The 22,623-nt window shown below is 40.2% G+C and overlaps 1 protein-coding gene across 1 annotated transcript in view; it reads left to right on the top strand.

Annotated features, from left to right (window-relative positions):
• The window catches only part of rbm46 (RNA binding motif protein 46), a 30,773-nt gene extending 10,038 nt beyond the window's left edge, over positions 1–20,735 (top strand). The window contains exons 7-10 of the mRNA XM_063468836.1: positions 1,760–1,762; positions 10,300–10,499; positions 12,441–12,543; positions 20,473–20,735. Coding sequence (XP_063324906.1) covers positions 1,760–1,762; positions 10,300–10,499; positions 12,441–12,543; positions 20,473–20,735 — 569 coding nt within the window. The remainder of the gene's footprint in view (positions 1–1,759; positions 1,763–10,299; positions 10,500–12,440; positions 12,544–20,472) is intronic.
• Positions 20,736–22,623: the final 1,888 nt, after the last annotated feature.

The raw sequence follows: 22,623 nt of genomic DNA, 5'->3' as shown, positions 1-22,623 counted from the left end.
ACAGTCTGCTTCTCCTTTCTTTCAACTGCTGCCTTTAGTGGTCACAACAGCGAACCGTCTACCTTCACCTCACCCTGTCTCTGTGGTCTTCCTCTTTTCCTCTTGCCTGGCAGCTCCATACTCAATATCCCAATATCTCCACTGTCTCCTCTTCACGTTTCCAAAACGTTTCCAAAATTTCACTGGAAATCCAGTAAGTTTTCTCTAAAGTCAAAATAACATTGACCTAAAAGTATGTTCTGTATATTTTTATTTAGTTTTAGTTCAATGACTACATAATGTTTTGGGTTTTTTCACTAAATTCTAGTTTTTATTGTTATTTAAGTGAATTCTAATGTTTTATCACAACCACTTTTAATTGTTAGTTTAGTTTTACTTGGTATTCTGTCGACTGATGATGATAAACCTGGGCCAGACTTTGTGATTGGAGCAGCAGAGTGGAGGATGAAGGGGAGGTTGCAGGTGGGGTGGGAGTGGACACCACAACTGTATAATGAATCCAAAACATGCTAGAAAGTTAAACTTTAATTGAAAGCAGTCATTAGCTGCAGCAGTTGTAGGACAAAAGAAGCAAAAAGCAAAATATTTGTTAAAACTTTTTGATGAGCAAAATATAGAAATATATAAAGTCATCAGTTTAATGCATAATGGATTTTTTTTCCTCTGTGAGGAGTCAAATCAATTCCCCCTTTTCAAAGTTTAACTGGCTGCATAAAACTGTGAAGGTGGCTGTCAGACGGTTTTAAATGTTCATATTTTCTGTGAAACATTGTTCAATGTGAATGAATTTCTATCATTCTCAGTTCAATTTTAGATAGAACTGTGCAGCATAGATCTTCTCCTCATCTTTAGTTGATGTTTTAATTGTGAAATTGTTCATTTTCGGCATGATAACCACATCTCTCATCAGTTCTGACCAAATATCTTTCATCCAATCCAGCTGTAGATTAAATGGCGTGAGTGGCTGAGTTTGTCACCAGTTTTAAATAGTTTTGTTTCTCTTGTAGTCATCTGCTTTTCTGAGAATTAACCAAAGTACAGTGGGGCGAAAAGTATTTATTCAGCCACCAACTGTGCAAATTTCCCACTTAAAAAGATGAGAGTGGCCTGTAATTTTCATCATAGGTATATCTCAACTATGAGAGACAAAATGAGGGGGAAAGAAGTCCAGAAAATCACATTGTCTGATTTTATTTGCAAATTATGGTGAAAAATGAGTATTTGGTCAATAACAAATACTGGCTGATGTTGATTTTGAGTACTATAGAACTAAAGTTCCAGTGTCTATATTAGTGGGTCAGCCTTGGAGGGTCTTGAGACTTTTACACTGCTTGCTACAAACATACCGAATCCAGTTTGGGGATGGCAGTAGAGTAGTTTTATAAAATAGGAGGGTGTGCTCCAACTATAGAGCCTCCTCAGGAAATTGGTGAGTCTGACCCTCAGAATCAGGGGGGTAACATCAAATCTCTGCTGGCAGTGGAGGAGTGGACCTACTCTGAAGCTCGAGCATGTTTTCACTGGGTGTTGACTCCACCAGAGTTGGCCCAACCTCAGAACCACACTACAAAACCTTCAATTAATGGGTTGTCTATGTTCCAGCCACCACCTGTTCACATGACATCATCATGATAATGACCAAAACGATAACATCGCAGATACAAGCATCCTCCACACTGTCTGGGCTCAGCCTTAGAGTGAGGGTGAGAAGCTGGAGTTCCAGGTGAGGCGGGGAAGGCATCTGGTCAGAATCCTTCAGGAGGTTTTATCACAACTGAGAGTAAAACCTGGATTAGACCCAGAACTCTGTTTCTCACTTGACCTGGGAGCACGTCAAGATCTCCCAGGATGAACTGGGAGTGGTGGCTGGGAAAGAGGTCTAAAATGGTCAGTTTACCCTCTTGTCAATGCGACCTCACTTCAGATAAGGAGAAGGAAATGGATGGATGTCCAGGTCTGCTTGTTCATACACAGCACGTGTTTTGACTTGCAGATAAATTCTCCCAATATGGCATTAACTATTTATTTCTAAAATAATTCCCATCTCTAACAGGAAATCATGTGTAGTGCCAAACAATCAATATCCCCTCCCCGGGAGAGTAGAAAGTGCTTTCTGCTGTCAGAATAACCTCTTCTGGACCGCTTGCGGCTTTCTAATGAGCTGCACTTTGTTTTTATTTTTCCCTTTTTTGTAATACAGGGTCATTCTCTGTTTCTTCACTCTGCCAGGAAAATTCGTCTAAATTGTTCTTCCTGTACATATGAGCAGGTTTCGACTTTGTCTCATCCATTACAAACCACATTCATCAAGCCTCTCACATATATTGAGAAAGCCGCAATAATAATCTGGTGTCGGAGTACGAGCTCGTGTTCCCTCATGCTCGTGGCGATTTTCTGAAAATGAGAAAAGTTTGTGAGTTAACTCTGCTATAAATGGGCTGTGAAATATTTATGATGGGAAGATGTCAGAAAGAGACGAGGATATGTAGAGATGAAGTGATTCTGAGAGAGAGGGAGGGTTCAGATCTTGTCCACTGTCCACATTCAGCCACACACAGTCTTTTCTCTCCATTTCAGGAAGGTTCAAGGTTCTTTATTTGTCACATGCATAGTTATACAAGTATAACACACAGTGAAATGTATCCTGACACGCTCCTCAACATGTGCAAAAAAAAAAAGGGGGGGGGGGGTAGAGGAATAATATATATATATATATATATATATATATATATATATATATATATATATATATATATATATATATATATATATATATATATATATATATATATATATATATATATATATATATATATATATATACACACACACTGGGTGAATGTGCAGTAGTAGCAGCAAGCAGGTGAATTCTGTACATTAATATGAATAGACATCTGACTATTTTACAGAATGGACAATATAAACATATTTAAAGTTAAATAAAGGCGTTAAGTTGGTTTGTTTCTGTAGAAGATTCAGATCAGATGAAGGCTCTAGATTAGACAAAAATAAAAATCTCCATCCTGTTAATGGGAAAATGGCAAAATGGTAGCTGTAGAGTGAATCAAGTCTGGACGTAGAAGAAGAAACACAACATCTACAGCGCTTTACTGACTTGGAAGACTCGATGACATCATCATGTTAACTCATCGTCCAACCCAGCAGGAAGATGCTGCTGAAAAGGATTTAGAATATAGAATGGGTCTATGCTTGCTGCCCCTCACAGCGACCATGTTTTTGAGGGCAGAGCCTCCAGTGTGGCAGCCCCAACATTTTTGTGCTCTCTCCCACCTGAGCACCACAATGTCCATTAATGCTCACTCCTTCAACTCTTCACCTCTTTACAGTCGACTAGAAGTAAACCTTGAAACTCTCCTTTTGAACTGAGTATTTTCTGTTATATTTAAGGCTTCTTAAAAACCAAAATGACTTGGCGTCTTTAGAAAAATCCTTCTAATGGTCTTTAAGCCACATCTTTGTTGACACTTAGGAGTCTAGGCTTGTTAACGATACAGGGGACGTTGTCATATGTCCTCTTTATTGGGGAAAGAGTCGAAACTCCTCCGAACTCAGCTCTCCAACAAAGCCTTCAACCTTTAGGGTTTGTTTATTTTTTATGTTCCATAAAGAGTCCTTATGCATATTTGACTTTCTGTCACTTAGAGCTTAGAGCCATGGGCTTTGATTAAGGTATTTGGATAGACGTAGCCACCATGTCTGGTTTCTAGATGTTTCCAGGCCTTAAATAAAGTGTTTTGGCCAGTTTGGAACAGGATTCTTACTTGACACACAGATATCTGAAGCACTGACTTACTGGGCTGTTAGTGCAATTGACTTCACAGCTAACCATATTGTTTGTCAGATAGTTGCTTTAAAGTGGTCCAGATGACACAAACATCGTCTATTGTTCCAGTTCGGGCACTTCATTTAGCTGAAGAACTCTGTTTTTGATATTTCTGAAGTCTATTACGTTCACCACTTCAGCACTGACAAAGCTCACACTCTAACTCATCTTTGTGTCAGATAAAAATTGTCCATTCTCTACTTCAAAGATGTCAGCCTGGCCTCTTCAGTTTCTTTTTTCTTTTTTTTCCTCTTCTTTAAGATGGAAAAGAAGAAATAAAAAAGGAAGTTTTTTAGATTCCAGTATCCAAGAAAATCACCGTCCTCAGATTCCGATAGTCTGACAGAGAAGAAAAACAGCTGCCACCTTAAAAAAGAGCGACACGACCACCGCAGCTACAGACATTATCACCGCGGTCAGTGTCCTGCATTAGTGACCATGACTGTGTCTCGAGGTCGGGCTGACCTGTGTCATCCGGACTTAAGATGATGGATGCTGTGGCAGAAACTATGCTGTTTAATTTCCATTAATCACACCGCCTCACTTCAGTTTCATTCAGATAATGATCCAAACGAGCTTCTCTTAAATCTGTCTTACCACTTATCCCCATCCATCATTTTCTCCACTCAGCCTCCGGCTCACAATAAAATCTGCCGTCTCTCTGTACAGCCATCCTCAATTTTACACCGTCAGCCATCAAAGAGACATCTGAAATGTAACTATAACTTCTGCCATCACGACCCCCCATCATCGCTGGGATTGATTCACCCGAGGAGACAAGTCTCACAGAATTCCTTCACATTGCTTGTAAAAAAAAAAAAAAAAAAAAAAAAAAAAAAAAATCACATAGGTTTATAAAAACACCTATGTGATTTTTTTTTTTTTTTTTTTTTTTTAAACATCCTTTTTATTGTCCTCAGCCTTTATTATTGTTTGTGATCATTTATGCATCATTTATATTCTACTTTTTAAATTGCTTTTTATCCCTTGTTTTTAATTTTAACATTTTATGTTTTCTTTTTACTCCTCAGCCTTTCTAGGGCGACAATTAAGTGCTGAAAGTGCCACAATATAGTGACTCTCGCTGTTTGTTGTGTTGAGTGGAGAGTATTAAACATGTATGTGTCCGGTGTCATGGAGACCTGGCATTGTATGGTTCATTAAGAGGCTGCACAATGATCCTCATCTGATTGCTTCTGCTAGGCCATTCTGTCTGGCTTCAAACAGGTGATTTTTGCATAAAGCAGGTGTGCAAGGGAAAGTGTGCTGAATAAATCTGAATGAATAAAACTCCATGACTCATGGCAGCTGGTAAATTTAGAAATGTCTTAGTGTTATCCACTTAAGTCATCTTCTATTTCAGGGCCAAATGCCCCTTAAATTGCCTAAAACAAATGCTGAGGCACTGCTAAGAGAACAATCCAAATTCTGTTAGCGCCATGAAACGGGCACTAACAGATATCTATGAAATGTAAGTCAGCTAATTGGTTTCCATCTAAAAATAATATGTTATGATTGAAGGATTTCTATTAAAAAACAGGCAAGTGCATAGTAGAGCGCTACTACAACTTCTATCAGTTTGGCTAGTTAACATGCAGTATAATGAAGTGCTACTAGGTGGCTAGCTACAGAGCTATGGTCAATGTTGGGGTGTAACAGAATACATGTACCGCCATTACGTATTTAAAATTCAAAATATGAGTAACTGTATTCCGTTACAGTTTAAAAGGTGGTATTCAGAATACAGTTACTTTGTTGAAATAAATGGATTACACGGCGGTATTTTCCTGTTTCATATGTTAGGCTATGCGCTCTCTGTTTTTGGTAATTCCACGCTGGTGGAAACCCAAACAAAACACGCATTAAGAGGCTCTAATGTTGGTATCTCAGTCTTGCGGCCCATGTCACCCCTACTTGCGGCCCGCATAATGACGTGAAGAAATATTTTTTTTAAATTATTATTTAAAAAATAATTTAATATGAAGGCAATAGGCAGAGTGTTACAGGCATAGCCCTAAAGAATGTAGCCTCATGGGCAGTGTAGTCCGTGCTGCAGGGAGCATGGACTGCCATAACCATTATATGTCTGTGAGCACGAGGGAGGGAGAAAAAGGAGAGTGGAAAAGTACGAGGTTTCATCGAGCAGAAACGGGAGCTGGAAGCATGTAAATTTAATAATAACCACTGCAGCCAAGAAGAGTGCCTGACGAGCCCAGTTGTAAGTAAGCTATTAAGACTCGACTGTACACTGTGTTCGTGTTTTCCTCCGGAAAAAATAAGTTCGGTTGGAGCAGCCTTTCAACGCCTCTCTCTGTCTCTCGCTAGCAAAGTTGACCCAGACAACAAAGTAAAGCTAGTTTTCAGCTACGAGCCCGACACGGAACCAACCGTATTAGCCAGAGGTCCCTTTACTACGGTTCGGAGCCGCGGACCTGTTTTATATACGTGTGGAATAGTTTTCTATACGAGATCGCTGCTAAAAGTGCAGCCTTACCTAATGTCCACCCTACTGTTACTCATTTATATTAAGATTTAAAAATGTAGTTGGTATTGGTATGGCGAGTAGCCTTCAGTAATAGTAATAAATCACACAGCAATAGTACATTCATGTAGTTGTAAAGAATCATGATAATATATTAAGTAATCCAAAGTATTCAGAATACTTTACTCTCATTGAGTAATGTAATGGAATACGTTACAAAATACATGTTGGGGCATGTAATCTGTAGTGGAATATTTTAAATTTTAAAAGTAACCTTCCCAACACTGGCTATGGTTAGGTTAATATAAACACGCTATTGCAGGGCAGATGTAGAGTGAAGATTAAACTGTTCTCACTCGTTCATGTTGAGGGGAACACGACAGAAAGAAAGCTCTGAAAATTGACCGAACTTCAACCAAGAGAACGTCCACGACACGAGGTTGATCATGAATATGTTACTGCGTGTAGGGCTGGGCGATTCTTTAGCTGGATGGCGATATACGATATATATCTCGATATTTTTGTTAAAGCCATAAAGTAAGAGCATAAAGAGAGTTCTTAGTCAAAGCTGTGTCCCAGATGTCACACAGGCACTTTTATTAACTTACAGCGCAGATGTACATGAAAAAATTACTCAGAAATAATTTATCAGCATTTATTAAAATAATGAGCCATAAATAAAATAAAACAATGTTGTTTTTGTGCATAACAAAAAGCTCACAATTGTGCAGTCAAAATGTAAACTAAAAGACGCTGAGCATAATAACAAAGACAGATTTCACAGCTGCTCTGTTCCCAAGTTCTACTGCGTGACTGACAGCCTGGAGTTTGAAATCCTCTTTGTAACCATGTCTCTTAACAGGTGCCATTTGTGGTCCTTATACACACACAGTACGGTAATATTACGTTGAAGCACAGTACGTATTACTACGCGAGGCTCCAGACTACGGTAGCCATAATGCTCCGACAATCCATCAAGCGGTGCATCTCCGTAGCTTACCAAAGTCGTACTAAAACATTTTTTGACAGATTACTGAGTCTGCTGCTTTATACCACATAAAATCGGTTCGCCGTCATTAAGCACAACCAGAATTCGTACATAAGGCGCACTGTCGATTTTTGAGAAAAATGAAAGGATTTTAGGTGGCGTCGACGCGTTAGCGCGGTTAGCTTGTTATCGTGTTGACGCCGTGCAGCCCCATGCATGGAGTGATGCGCGGTGACTCGTTAATGGAGATTTGCCGCGTTAATGCAGTTATGGCGTTAACATCATTTTAACGAGATTAACGCTGACAGCACTAAAATAGTAATCTCCAAATGTTTTCAGCTCCTCTTTGATAGCTGTCGTGTCCATCTTGTCATTGCGTGCAGGTGAAGTGATGGGGGAGGGGGAGTTGTGTTCAGTGAAGGAGAGAGGCGAGGCGGAGTAACGCAGCGTAGAGACAAAAGTGGACGGAAGAGAGAGACTATATCGATATAAACGATATTGTCACATCTCATATCTCGTATAAAAATATATCGATATATTTAAAAACTCGATATATCGCCCAGTCCTAGCTGCGTAGTTTGGATTACTCGCTATGGAAAAGTCCCGATAGAAGCTTAATGTTCACACTCAAATCTCAGTGTGACCCAAGAGTGATTCTTTTCTGAAATGCTAAAATATTCACTGTGTTCAGTGTTTTTAAAACCTTAAGACGTGCTGCACACAAACGGAGCTAATGGAAAGCTTCAGAGGGCGAGAATGATGGTCAGATGATTTCTAGGGACTCATCAAAGTGCTGCTGCACATTAAAAAGACAAAAGCCTTGGCACTTAACAGGGGAATTACGCAAACAACTTGAAAATAATTAGTTCCATAAATTAAACCAAAACAATACGATGTACATGAGATCAGTTTGTCGGAGCGGCTTTAAGTGAGGCTGCAAGATGAGGTGCACCGACACAGATGTGCTGATGAAAACTCAAAGGTCTGCTGAGCAACCTCTTTTCATTTATTGCCACATTTCCCTCTCAGTCCAGCTTCAAACTGTTGCATAATTGGAAAAAAACCTGCTGATAGAAACCAATTAAAGTTATTTCTGGGTTTTGATTTGTCGCCCAATAAACTGAGAGTCAGTGAGGGAGTAATTGAGTGAAAAGTTGGGGAAGAAGGAGCAGAGCTGGGTCAGTCACACTTTATGATCGCTGCTTTAGTGATGAGATGAGCCTGGTTGTTACTGTGCTGCAGTCAAAAGTATTAAACTCAGTGAACCTCGAGAAGAGCTTGGCCTCTGGTAAATGTAGCCCAGGCTGCCATCACCAGGGGGCAGAAATGATGCCCATCCAGCGTCATCACTCCACCCTTTATTCACCAAGAATGCTCTCCAGTGGTGACTCCTACCTAAAATAGGCTTTTTCTGATGGTTGCCATGGGTTCCCAACTATTCTATATCCCAGTGATTAAATCCTAAACAAAGAAGAAATTCACCATAAGTACGTTTCCTCACTTGACCTCACTGCCAGTGGTTCAGAGTTGACTGGCCCACCCATAACAAACACTCTGTCATGAATATATAAGTAACAAATGTTACGCACGGAAAACAAACCAGTAAACATTAAATTTATGAAATTTATCTTATTCACATTCACAAAAATATTTCCTGCTCAAAAACCTTTGCTTGGAGGACGCAAAGGTTTTTGTTTTTTTTTATTCCTACCCCTATTTAACTCATCAAATATATCTGTTTTGGTTGTACACTATAAATAAATAAACACATCTTATACACATTCCCTTGTTATATTAATCTATACATCTTTTTATATATGTCCATAATTATTAACTTACTCCTGTCCAAAACTATTGTAACAATATTGTTGTTCCCCTGCCAGGAGGGGGAGTGAACACCATAACTTGAGAATAAGTGACGCAGGATTCTGAAAATCACAGACAAGTTCAAGTCTCAATGACCTTGACTTTGGAAATCTACTAGGATTTTCAATCTCTGTGCCCTTGAACTCAAATTCATGCCATAAGTGCACCGGCTGCCTCCAGTATTTTAGAATGTCATCATATCGAGTTATCCATATTTAATGTGCAGTACAACCATTGTATCCCCTATGGTTTTGATATATGGACGAGACGGGGTATTAAATATTTAAACTAAATTTTGACAATCAGAACCTGAATTGGATAAGTGGAAGAGGAGAGATGGCTTGACGTATTACCCCGTTTCATTCATTTGGTGCTTTATAAACTAAAGGTTTTTTAATCTAATTTTTAAAACTGATATATATTTGTAAATCTTTTCAAATTCTCCGCGTGGCTATTCCACAAATAAATTACTATAGTACACCCATGCCCACCTTTAGACACACCCCTGCATGTCGGTATCACTTATTTTCTTTTTAGCACTAAAGGGTACACAGGGCTGCTGTTGTGGAGACTTCACAGACGATTTATTTGTCTCCACCTGAGTTTACTGCCTCTTTGAGAGGCTTTTGAGAGGCTGTGAAATCAGCAGCATCATCTTTTCTGCTGTGGTGTTTTCAGTGTTTTTTTTGAGAAAAGTAGGATCCATTTAAGCTGAATCTTTTAAGACCTTTTATTCACACATGCTCCTACATGGGTTTATACTCCGTTAAATTGATTTTCTAGTCACAAATGTGAGTGAAACACTTACGCTGTCCAGCATAAACGGCGCAATTTTCCCACTGTGTTGTCCGCTCCACGAGAGTGTTTATATAACATAAAACTACTAGCAGCAGGAAAAAGTTTCACGTAAAGGTCAATATAGTATTTTGGGTTCACAGGTTAAGTTATAACTGGGTTTACTGGTGTATATAAATTAATAAGACTAATTGCAAATTCTTATTCATTGTGATGTTGTTCTTATACTCTGTGAGGTCTTAAAGAAGTCGTATGTACCTTGAGCTGAAGGAAGCACCCGTCTAACTTAATGCTGCTCCCCTGTATATGTGTTTGTACTGTCAGATGACCTGGAGCGCTGCATGTACCCCCTGCTGCCCGGCACCCCCCTCACTGCCACCAGCCTGCTGTCGCTCAAGCAGAGTCAGATCACCTCGGCCGTCAGCCTGCTCGACTTTTACTGCTGCAAAAACTGCTGGTTGCCCCCAGAATACTACCTGTACTCCACACCAGGGCAGGATGGAAAGCTACTGTTACTGTACAAGGTTTCAGACTGACTAGATGTTAGCACACAAACATGCATGCAGTTAAACATATCTGAGAGGTGTCTGAATTTACTTAGCTCCATTGTCCTTACATATATATGTTCATGGTAGTCTAGCTTCCCTTGCAGGGTCCAGTTAATGACATTTAGAGTTGCTGCACTGACATTTTTTTACAGTGTATTGGATCATTAGCACCTCTTCATGTGCTGTGTAGATAAGTGTTAGCTAGCTCTCTAACCACGCTAATTGTAGCTGTCTCTATAAAAAGTAGTGTTCGTCATACATCTTAACTTTGTGCAATTACACAATAGACTTATGGCTAAAATCAATACAGTTTGATATTACCTTCGAAATATTGTTGTGGCTCATGCTATCCAACTAGCATTTTCATTTGGATGCCATTTTGCTAGGTTAGGAAGCTAACTCCTAGCTGTAACTTGACTATGCTCTATGAATCAAGTGACTCCTGATTTGTGACATTATCTGAAGAAGGTCAGCTAAATTACGAGATCAGCCTTGGAAGTTTGGAGGAAATGGCAAATCACAGACTAGATTTTTGAATCATGTTAGCTAGCTTAAGGTTAGCTCAGGAATGACCCTAAAAGCTAAATGTTTCGCTCCATAAATCAGTTTTCCTGCTGATGTTGACACTAGTTTTCCCTCGTAGCTCAAATGGGCTTGATTACATAAGTGATTGATTTTTTTCTTGCTAATATTAGCTAACGTTAACATACCTGTTAACATGAACAAAATACCACCTGTACCACATGTTCCACCTAGTGGGCTAAGCTTGTGGATTGGGTGGAGATGAGTGTGAGGGTTGATTTGTGGCAGAAGGACAACAGCAAGAGTGAAAGGAAAGGTTTACAAGATGAAAGCAAAACCTGCTGTGATGGAGGGTTTGAGGATGTCAGCTCGGACAAAAAGGAAGTCGAGCTGAAGATGCTAAGGACACGATGAAAAGATTACAAAATGAGGACATCAGAGGAACAGCTCATGCTGAGTGGTTTGGGGGCAAAGTTAGAGAGGCAAGGCTGAGATGGTTTTTAAATTAAAGTGCAAAATTTTTATATACAACTGTAATAAAAATAAAAAGGAGATTGTGCACGAGAGCACTGCAGACTGCATTAATGCATAAACATGTACTCCATAAATCTCCATAAACAGCTGCGAGAAGGTGTAATAGAGAAATATGTGTGTCTGTAACCATGCATAACATTAATGATGCAACCACAAATATAAACATAACTTGACCATACTGAATTATTTATAGCTTCTATATATCCCATACATATGATTCTGCTGCAGGCACAAGGATAGGTTACTTTACAGCCCGGTGGGACAGGGTTGTGTTGCGGGCTCTAAAGTCCACAGCAGTAAATTATGTACGTCACAAGGCTGAAATGCAACACAATTATGTACATAGATGAGAAATATTTCTATGTTACTCAGTTTAAACATTTAAAAACGTGATTTTAAAAGTACGAATAAATTGATATTCAGTGAATTTTTACTTATTACGTGTTCTTGTTTCAGTGAAGTCTTACATATCATGACCTTCTCTAACATTATCCCATTATAACATCCAGATTCTTCCTGTGTTATCAGCATATGAACATAAAGAAAAAATAACGTTTATATTCTGTAGTGTGTCTATGGGGAAAAAATTCAGCGGTTCCATTTAAAGCTGATTTTTTTTCAATTTTTTTATTTTTATAATTTACACCGTTTCACAAGACATTAAAGTTACAGAAACAGTCATAAAACAAGCCTGCAGCTCACCTCTTTTTCTTTTGTTTCCCAACAATGCCGTTTTGACTGTGGCTTACCCCATTAATTACCTCCCCGGTCTTTGTATGTCTTCATTTCAGTGAAACGTTTGTTTGTTTCTACATTAACCAAACACTATGTGTGTGCGTGTGTGTGCGTATGTACATGTAGGTGGTGATACAATCCACACGAAGGACGTACATCCCTGACAAGCTGTGTGCTCTGCTGGATGATGCCAAGGAGCTTGCTGCTCAGACCACCCTGTGGAACCTGGGTACTCCTCAACAAACACACACACTGTAAACAGTTTTCATGTGAATAAATGTGTGGCTTGTGCCAGACCCAAACACTGCCCAGCCTCCCTGGGAGGGTGTATGCCAGGGTGCTGGAGAGGAGAGTGTGTTGAGTTGAACCTCAGACCAGGACTTGGAGACGGATGAGGACTGTGTCGTAACTGAGGGATGCTCTGAGAGTATTGGGTCAGTTATTTGGGGCTCTTCAGCCCCACTCTTGGTTTGCATTTCTTCCAGTAAGTCAGACTCATTTGGAGCGTGCGGTGGACGTCACCAGGGCTCGTCTTTGGTAACAGTTCACAACTTTAATTGGACAGTAACAAATTGTAGGAGAATATTTCAAAGAAATTGGTAATAACGTTGTTTCTGACGATATAGAAAAAAGTACTGAACAGTGTTTTAATCGATGCTTACAGCTTGGCAGGCAGCAAATAGAAGTTAAGAAGTATCGTAGGTAGTGTTTTCTCTGGAAACTTTAAATAAAAGTGTAAAAAAGCCTGTTTGATAGGATAAAGTTAGGTCGATCTTTTTAACCAGCTGCTGAAAGTCCCACCATGTAACAACATCAGTGGTTTCCGTCCACTCCTTGCTCTTGCTGTCATGTGGAGCGCAGTTAGCCAGTCATTTGTTTACATATAGGTCGCACATGACCAGCTGCTAGCATCTTCTCCTTTGTAGCCTGGATGTACTCAACAGTGAAACCCGCTTGTTGCTTCCACTTTCATCAGCAACACTTTTCTTGCATAATTTGGAAACTATGTTTTTGTTTGAAGTAGCTCGCTTTTTAGCTACAAAATCTACATCAGCTGACATGCATCACTTGCAGATCTCTGACATGATATTTATTTTTATATCATGAAAAGAAATTCATGCCAGTGTCATCGTAGACGATATAACACAGCCCTAATGTAGAGATTTTCTAGGTACAGCCAAACAAGCAGACGCTCTGCTTTGGTTTTGTCGGGGTTACATGTCCTCTTGGTCTTCAGTGACCTCCAGCATTGCAGCGGCGTGTAAATGACAGAAAATAACCCGAGAATAGGACGACTTGGGACTATTTTGATACCATTTGGGCAACTTCTGAAAATTAAGACAAGTTCAAATCTCTGTCATCTTGACTTTGAGTTCAAGGTCTAGGAGATTTTCTGGAAATCTACTGTGATTTCCAAATTGTCACCATAGGTGCTTGTACGAGGAGGCTGAGGGGCAGCTCAAAAAGAAGGGTAAAATCAAAAGTAGTTAAAAACAGACAGTTATACTCTTGACTCCCAGAGCGCTGAACCACACAATCATATTCCAAACCCCACCTTTTTGGTGGATGTGTGTGATTGGTTGGTCTGTATGGTGGATTATTATTGGTCAGTCACGCCCCACAGCAGCAGTGCTAGCATCTCCTGGGATTGAATCCACCACCACGCCTTTCTGTGATGAGTTTGGATTTGTATGGGTTTTGTCCAGGTACTCTGGCTTCCTCCCACACGGCTTCCACCAGAGACATGTAGTTAGTGGGGTTAAGTTAACTTGTGATCAACTTAAGCGGTAGCTGGGATAGACTTCAGCCACCCCCCCGCCAACTTCCTCTAACCTCTTTAGAAAATAAGAAAAGTAAAGACAGGAAAGGTCTAAAATACTTAGCCTGGGTCAGTGGACAGGCTGCTGTAAAGTCAGAACATGTAGTTTAAAAAAAAGAGAGCAACAGTTTCAGATTTGCCCTTCTGTCTTTAAAAAGAAAACAAAGTCTTTGCTCGAGCAGACAAGTCACCAACTATCAAATTAAAGGCAGATTGTGTTTAATCTCCCAACAGCATCTCAGACGGGAGGATTCATGAGTCACACTGATGCAAAGGATCTCAAAAGGAGGCTCTCTCACTTTAATGGCTGTTTTAATGAGGTTATAATAATAAGAGTACTCTCCATCATCAGTATTCATACAGCAGGACTCCTTTCAGCAGCAGTGTGCTTTTTGCAGTCTCACCATCATCATTTGTTTCCATTCATGTTGGTGTCCAGGGTTCCTGCAGGGAATTAAAGTCTGACATTAAAATAAAGGAAAACACATTTCCTGTAAATGTGCTTTAGGAAAACGCATTTGAAGATGGAGTGTTTAAAAAAAAAAAAAAAAAAAAAAAAAAAAATGCTTCATTGTTGTCGCCTTTTTCATCCTGCACCCTTCATTTTAGGGTGTAGTAACGTGGATCAGCACAGCAGGGGGGGTAACGCTCACACTGTGAGCATAAAGAGAAAGTCAAGTGTGCTCCAACCTTTTTAGCTTACAACAATAATTATGTAGACCTTATTAATAAATAAATATTAAATTGATGAGAAATTCCAACATTGTTCCTGCACTGTTTCAAAAAATCTCAGTCACTTTAAGGCTTTCCTAACGTGTTAAATAAAAATGAAAACCCCAAAATGGATTTTAGCATCTCGATCCAGGCAGATGTAATATTTCACTGCGTATGTTCTGTAATCATGCTTATTAAAAACAAGTCCTTAAAGATTTAATTGTCTTTATCAAAGTGGAAGCTAACAAATCGCACCATTAAAACCATTAAAAATGAAAAACAGACATGGGTCTAAATAAAAAAGACAAAACAAAAACCACCAAATTAAGCTTTTAAAATAAAGTAATAGCAATTTTTTTTAAAGAAATAACTTTAAATGAAATAGAATATAATTTAATAAAACGTACTTGATTGTAATGTCATTGGAATGAGTCATGTTGTTATTTGATTGGTGTTTTTTCAGTTGTGTTTATATCCAGAGTATTTAAACTGGCAGTACTAATGTACCTACAGTGAAACAAGCATTTTGAGCGTAGCCACTGATTGGCTTACGGTTCAGGACCCTGCAGGGGCCACTCTGGTGGGCAGTGATGTTGGGTCACCTAAAAGCTGAAGGAAGGCAAGAAGAAACGTGGTTGTTTCCCCTGAGAGGGAAAAGCTGCTTGGCAGTCGTGCTGTGTCGCTGCAGCTGTCGGAGGCTGAACTCTTTCCACCTGCATCTCCCTGGGAGCCAATCGCAGCGCTGCCTGTCTGAGCCAGCGTCTCCTGAACCCTGAGCACAGCAGCCACACGCTGCAGCTTTGAGAGGATCTGTTCAAAGTGAGATTTCAAATCAACACCACCTGCAGGCTGCGGGGAATAAAACTTATCAGCTCTGTTAGTGAAAAACTTTTTCTAGGTGTTTTTAACAGCTAAAAAAAACAAGTCTACAAGTATTTTATAGATATATTTGAACAGAAGTGAAGAAAAATCATGTGAATCATGTTCAGCCAGAGGCACCCATCCATCCATGGTGATTAGCTGGATAACAGAAGCAGTGGTCTAAGCAGTTACACCCAGACCTCCGTCTCACTAGCTACCTTTTCCTCAGCAACTGACACGGGAACCTGAGGCGTTCTTAAGCTAGCTGAGAGACATGATTCCTTTGTCTTGGGTCTCCTCCTGGGAGGACATGCCTGGAACATCTCATCAAATACCCGAACCAACCTCAGCTGGCTCCTTTTTATAAGTTAAAGAGTAGCAGCTCTACTCTGAGCTCGAACCTGCCTCAAAGTCTGAGCCTTTGAATGAAGCTCGTTTCTGCTGCTTGTCTCTACCTTTACATTGTTTTTAGTCTCCACCAGAGCTCGTGGGCTTAGGTGAGGGTAGGAATGTAGATCGACCGGTAAATCAACACCTTTCCCTTCATACTCAGCTCTGTCTTCACCACGGCAGACAAGCACAGCGTCCACATCAGTGACACCAATCCATCAACCTCCCACTCCACTCTTATAAACAAGACCGCGACATATGTTACTCCTCGGCTTGGAGGAGTGATCCCTGAACCCGAGTGGGTACTCCACCCATTCTGCCCATAAAGTTATGAACAGAGAAATGTCTGACTTAGTGCGTGTGAATCAAGCTCTCACTGCGGTTTTACAGGGACTGAAGGTAGGCACAGACTAGATACCTCAAACTCCTGAGGCACCACAGGACATCCAGCAGAACGCAGAATACTCCCATGGCCAAGCTCCCACACACCCTGAAATACCTTTGAGAGGACAAGGAGCTCATCCGATGTCCACGAACAGGACAAAAACCACAGTCTTCCTCCTGAATTCAAGGCCAGAAGCACCCAAGACCTCATTTTTTTTTCATACCGCTGCTCTCAGGTGAAGTGATTACTAGTTGAGGATAGTATGAAAATATAATAGAGCTCGAGTTTCTCTCTGAATGTGTCTCTTGTGGTTGGAGCTTAAAAGCAGCTTTAACTCGAAGACGTCTGGATGAGTGTGAGGATGAGGAGAAGAAAAAGAAGAGGCGATTTTTAAAGCACCAAGAGGCTGAAATATGATTCAGTGTTTTTCTTAATTGACTTCAGGAGGCAGGTTTGCGTCCCGGTGGTTTGACGCTCGGACCAGCACAGAACCCAGACACAATTAAAAATGTTTTCTTTTTGCCTTTTGAAAACAAGATGTTGTTTTTAAAGAGCGTAGAGCAAAGCTGGGAGCGCCCCGGCGACTGGACCCTTTTAATCAGCCTTACTTGCACTGAATCCATTTTTTTAACAGTCTCGCTGCTCCACGGGGAGCCTGAGATCTCTGCACATCCTCAGTCTCTTCCCCTTTCTCTCTGGCTTCCTTCATCTCTTTTCAGGCACTCCAGGTCACACACAGTATATAAATATATACACTGCTTAGACGCTTAAATCTTGCATACATTGTGCTACTTGAAGATGAAAAGAAAAACCAAAGTCAGACCATTACTGACTCACTGCTAAACTGGTCGTGCTGGATTATGTTGGAGGCAGGGTGCCATGGCTCACATCTGTCACATGTGCTCAGTATAAACCTGCTCTCCCCTGTGAAGATAACGGGACACCAATAGTCCTGGTGATCTCTGGGGAGAGTCAGATGAACAGTGAGGTCCCACTAAGAGCAGGAGTGGCAGACATCAGGCTGAAAGAAAAGGGAATTTCACTGATCTGGTCCATCTTAGATCAAAGTGGGCTGGATGTGGCACATGATGTTTAAATGAGGATATTGGACCCTCATGGAGCCAGATTAAGTCGGAGACATGCGTGAGTAGCCCACTGTTGTAGAGTTCTGGCCCTGTTCCATCCTGCTGCTGGGCTGAAGCCCTTTGATGGTTCCATCCAGCTCTGGCAACAGCTCATCGCCAGATATCACCTCCTCACTCTTGACCCTGTGCTGGGAGACGCAACACACCTTGTCTTGTTACGCTGATACATAGGAATGTGGCATCATGGAGAAGTTGAAGTACTTGTTTAACCGGAATGGGCTGAAAGTACCAGCAGTAACAGACACAGTAACACAAAGTAATGAAAAACCAGTCAAGAGGGATAAAGAAAGAGCAGTGATCTGTGGCCATCACCTCCTAAACCATTCTCTCTTTTGGAAGCAGCCTCTGCAGTGCATTTTTACTTTTATTTACACCAAAGCAGGTGAAATATTCATTCACAATAGTGTCTACTTCCTGACTGAACAGACTGAAGTTTAACTGACTTTGTGCTGATGACAAATTCTTTGTTTTATATTCTTTCAGTGCTCGTGTTTTTCTGTTTGTCTTATTATTATATATAATAATGGATGCAGCAATAAAAACCCAACTATCCATGTTACATAGATATCTCAAAGTCTCAGTATGTACACAAAAAATGTAGTTTAATTTCATTATAATAACCTTTCTTTCGTTATGTGTGACAAGGTAAAAAAAAACCCCAAAAAACTGCTGCTGTAACATTCATTGACTCTGTGTGCTACACAGGGTGCGACCAAACTAAACTCCCCAACATCGACAAATACAACTGACTATCCTTAAACACCATAAAGCAGCGAGAATATGAAAGTTAGTAATGTAAAAAAAAAAGAGTGGTTTTCAAAGCCTGTCTGTATTCATATCTGAAGAAAATGGCAGCTCTTTGTCGGGGCTCTAAAGTTAATTTAGATTCCTTTTTTTCCTGCCAACAATTATTAAAACAAGATAATTGAGAAAAAATAATATCCTGTTTTGCCTTTCAGCACATACCTTTTCTTTACCTTTGCCCCTTCATAAAAGTCCACATTGATTCCCCTCTGGGCTTCGGCGTGTTTAATTCAGTTCTCTTTCATTTACTTCTACAGTTAAAACACCTACAGTTATCTTGCTTAGCAATGAACACTACCGGCATGCAACTTTCTTCCATTGTATGACGCTGTCTCACAGTAAACTGTTCAGTTCAGTTCAATTTTATATATGTAGCGCCAAATTTCAACAGCAGTTGCCTCAAGGCGCTTTATATCTTCAGGTAATCACCCTACAGTAAGACAAAGAAAACTGAGAAAAACCCAACAATCATATGACCCCCTATGAGCAAGCACTTTGGTGACAGTGGGAAGGAAAAAGTCCCTGTTAACAGGAAGAAACCTCCGGCAGAACCAGGCTCAGGGAGGGGCGGGGCCATCTGCTCCGACTAGTTGGGGTGAGAGAAGGAAAACAGGATAAAGACATGCTGTGGAAGAGAGACAGAGATTAATAACAAGTACAATTCAATGCAGAGAAGTCTATTAACACATAGTGAGTGAGAAAGGTGACTGAAAAGAAAAAAACTCATTGCATCATGGGAATCCTCCGGCAGCCTACGCCTATTGCAGCATAACTAAGGGAGGATTCAGGGTCACCTGGTCCAGCCCTAACTATATGCTTTACCAAAAAGGAAAGTTTTAAGCCTAATCTTAAAAGTAGAGATAGTGTCTGTCTCCTGAATCCAAACTGGAAGCTGGTTCCACAGAAGAGGGGCCTGAAAACTGAAGGCTCTCCCTCCCATTCTACTTTTAAATACTCTAGGAACAACAAGTAGGCCTGCAGAGCGAGAGCGAAGTGCTCTAATAGGGTGATATGGTACTACAAGGTCATTAAGATAAGATGGGGCCTGATTATTTAAGACCTTGTATGTGAGGAGCAGGATTTTGAATTCAATTCTGGATTTAACAGGAAGCCAATGAAGGGAAGCCAAAACAGGAGAACTATGCTCTCTCTTTCTAGTCCCTGTCAGTACTCTTGCTGCAGCATTTTGGATCAGCTGAAGGCTTTTCAGGGAGTTTTTGGGAGGACTTACCTGTTGCCAGCTGCCAGTGCTTAATTAACCTTAATTGATTGTGTAATGTGATCTCAGTGTTTCCTGCCGGCCTGTGATTATGTGCTGGCTTCAGACTGGAAATGGCTCAGCTCATACCTTTTAATGACAGCTAATCATTTGATGAGAGTGGGCGAGAGGAGCAGATAATCTCCTTGCATTGCTTTCAGTGCACTCACTTAAAACAAGACTACAGTGCATGAAGGCCTGCAACAGGTAGGGTGGGCTTCAAACCCACCCACCCCCCTACAACTCTGACTCTAACAAGCTGGCTGTACAGAAGGACCTAATAACCATAGGTTATACGATGCACGTAGATGCATCTTTGCACCTTTCACTTTTTTATCTTTTTGCCTCATTGGGTGCAAAACAGGTACCGGCATTTACCAGGGAGGCAAATGCAGTGACCGACCTTTGAGAACTACAGATACAGTAATAAAAAGTAGAGCGAAACAATATACAAATAATAACATTTTACTGAAACAAGGCAACCAGCACAAACTGATCTCGCCCCTTTCCTTATCTCCCTCTGTCAGTCCTCAGTCTATTCTAAATGAATGCTGAAAATTCTTTTTTAGTTTTATCTTTTCGTTAATTTTTTTCTCTCTCTTTGGCCAACGTTTACATCTAAATCCGTGTATGGAAGTGTGTATCTTGTGATGACTGTAAGACCTTTATCATTAATTATGTGTTATTGCTGGAGCATATATAATTATCTTCAATTGGTGGCTTTTATTCAAACTGTGTTTTACAAATAATGTTTTTCCCCCGTCTTGCCTTTTTTCCTCCAGACTTGTCTTTTCTGAGCGGAGCATCCTGCGACTCTCCCAGCAGCAACTCTCCTCCTCTCGCCATTTCCCCACCTGCTGCCACTGTCACCACTCCAGGGGTCCTGACCTGCGCCAGCCGGGCCTTCGCCTCCTGCCTCCCTCCACCTCCTCCACCTCCTCAGTCCCCATACCCCCTCTCCACCCTGTCTTCTCTCTCATCACTCAGCCCTGCCGCCTCTCACACTCAGAGACTCTACATCAGCCCGCAGTCGCCGTTCTACTGAGGGTGAGACTCACTGCTGCAGTGAGGAGGGATTTAAACTGTGCTTAATGGAAAAGTTCTTCAAAGTCTGCCTCGTCGAGGAGATACATACTGTCTCTGAAGACTTTTTGTGTCCTACTAATATAAGAAAGGTTTCCAAGGAGACAGAGTAAAGGCGGTTTGATTTTATGCCCTAATTTAGTATAACTAATTTTATGTGACATTATTTGGGGTTTATTTATTTTTGTGCTTCAGAGCATGTTATCTTCAAAACACCTGCTTTTGATATGGCACGTAGATACACTATATGGATAAAAGTATTCATTCATCAACCTTCACAAGCATATGAACTGAGTGACTGATGTTGGACGAGAAGGCCGAGCTGTTGGTCTCTCCTCTTATTCATCCCAAAGGCGTTCTATTGGGATGAGGACTCTGTGCAGGCCAGTCAAGTTCTTCCACACCAAACTTGCTCATCAATGACTTTATGGGCCTTTCTTTGTACGCTGGTGTTGGAGTGAGTGAATACTTTTGGCCATATATTGTATAAAAGCAGATGTTGTATGTAGATAATGTTCTCATCTGTGCTAAAGATGAACGACAGCTCACTGTATTTCATCCCGTATCACTTTAACAACGCTCGCCAATAACAGATTAACGCAGACGTTTCTATGAAGTAACACCGTGAGCTGACTCACCCCCGAATAGCCTGTTCTGAGCCAGGAGAAACGTTGCATACATTTTTATTTATTTATTTATTTTTGACGTCTTGTGTTTACTGTTTTGTGTTTTGTCTTGTGTCTTTATGCCTTTCAGTCATTTTCTGCCAGAGGCGCTTCCTCGCCTTAGGGTCAGAAGTTAGAGGAAGATCTACAGAAGGAAAGTGCAAGGAAGAAAAGGCAGGACTGTGTTTCTTACAATTACGCTGTACACAGTGTAATTGCATTGTTAATGTGCTTTTTTAAATTAGAGCCTCTGTTATGTTAACTTTTGTCCTCCTGTTATGTGGCAAGCTCCACATCAGTGACACAACTATATAACAACTATTATATGAAGCTCCAAAACAAAAGACCATTTTTGTCTTTTCTTATTTTGTGTGAGCTGCTTTGCATCCAGGCTGATTTTAAGAGTTTGAAAAAAAGAAGGAAAGCACGAGGAAGAACGAGCGGTTTTAAACAAAAAAAGCCTCTGCAACAACTTTTGTTGTTGGGTTTTTAGTCTCATTTAAACTGCACAAACAGAGGCACAGTTAGTTTCTCATGGTTTTGTTTCACATTCTAGTTGTTTAGTGTTCATAAAGAAAAGTTCATTTCATTTATCAGTAATTTCAAAAAACCAACAGTGGGGCGAGGGTCCTTTTAAAGCGTTGATCTATCCAAAAGCAGCCGCCTGAGTAAATATCCCATAATATTTATGATATTGGCTTTACAATTCGAGCTTGCATTTAATTATTTTTTTAAATTTACAACTAAAAAAGCAGAAGAAATTCATAAAATCAGCATTTTTATTTATATTCACAAAATAATTAGTAGTTGCATGCCTTAGAGATAATATTGATGGTACTTCTTTATTTTTGGAGACTTTCATTGTCAGAACATTTTAGACCTTTAATTAATGGGGGTCCTTAGTTAATGGCGAAAAAGTAGAATGTTTAATAAAAATCAATAACTCAGTATTTCTTTTTTAGTATTTTATGTTTTAGAGTTTCTCTTTATGGGACCTGAAATTCACTTGTTATTGGTAATTACTTCATGTTTTTAGGCAAGTTTTCAATTAAAAGTAGTAGCAGTAGTTGCTGCCAAAATAATCAGCAGATTGATCAGTTTAAAAGTACAATTGTTAATGGTAGGACTACAGATAAATACTGTTTATTTTGTTTTGTTCTTTCTTTTAGAGACACTTTGAAATTC

The sequence above is a fragment of the Pelmatolapia mariae genome, linkage group LG3_W (genome assembly GCF_036321145.2).
Source record: "Pelmatolapia mariae isolate MD_Pm_ZW linkage group LG3_W, Pm_UMD_F_2, whole genome shotgun sequence".
Taxonomy (NCBI): domain Eukaryota; kingdom Metazoa; phylum Chordata; class Actinopteri; order Cichliformes; family Cichlidae; genus Pelmatolapia; species Pelmatolapia mariae.
The sequence above is the reverse complement of the archived record's forward strand: the minus strand, read 5'-3'. Positions and strand labels throughout refer to the sequence as shown.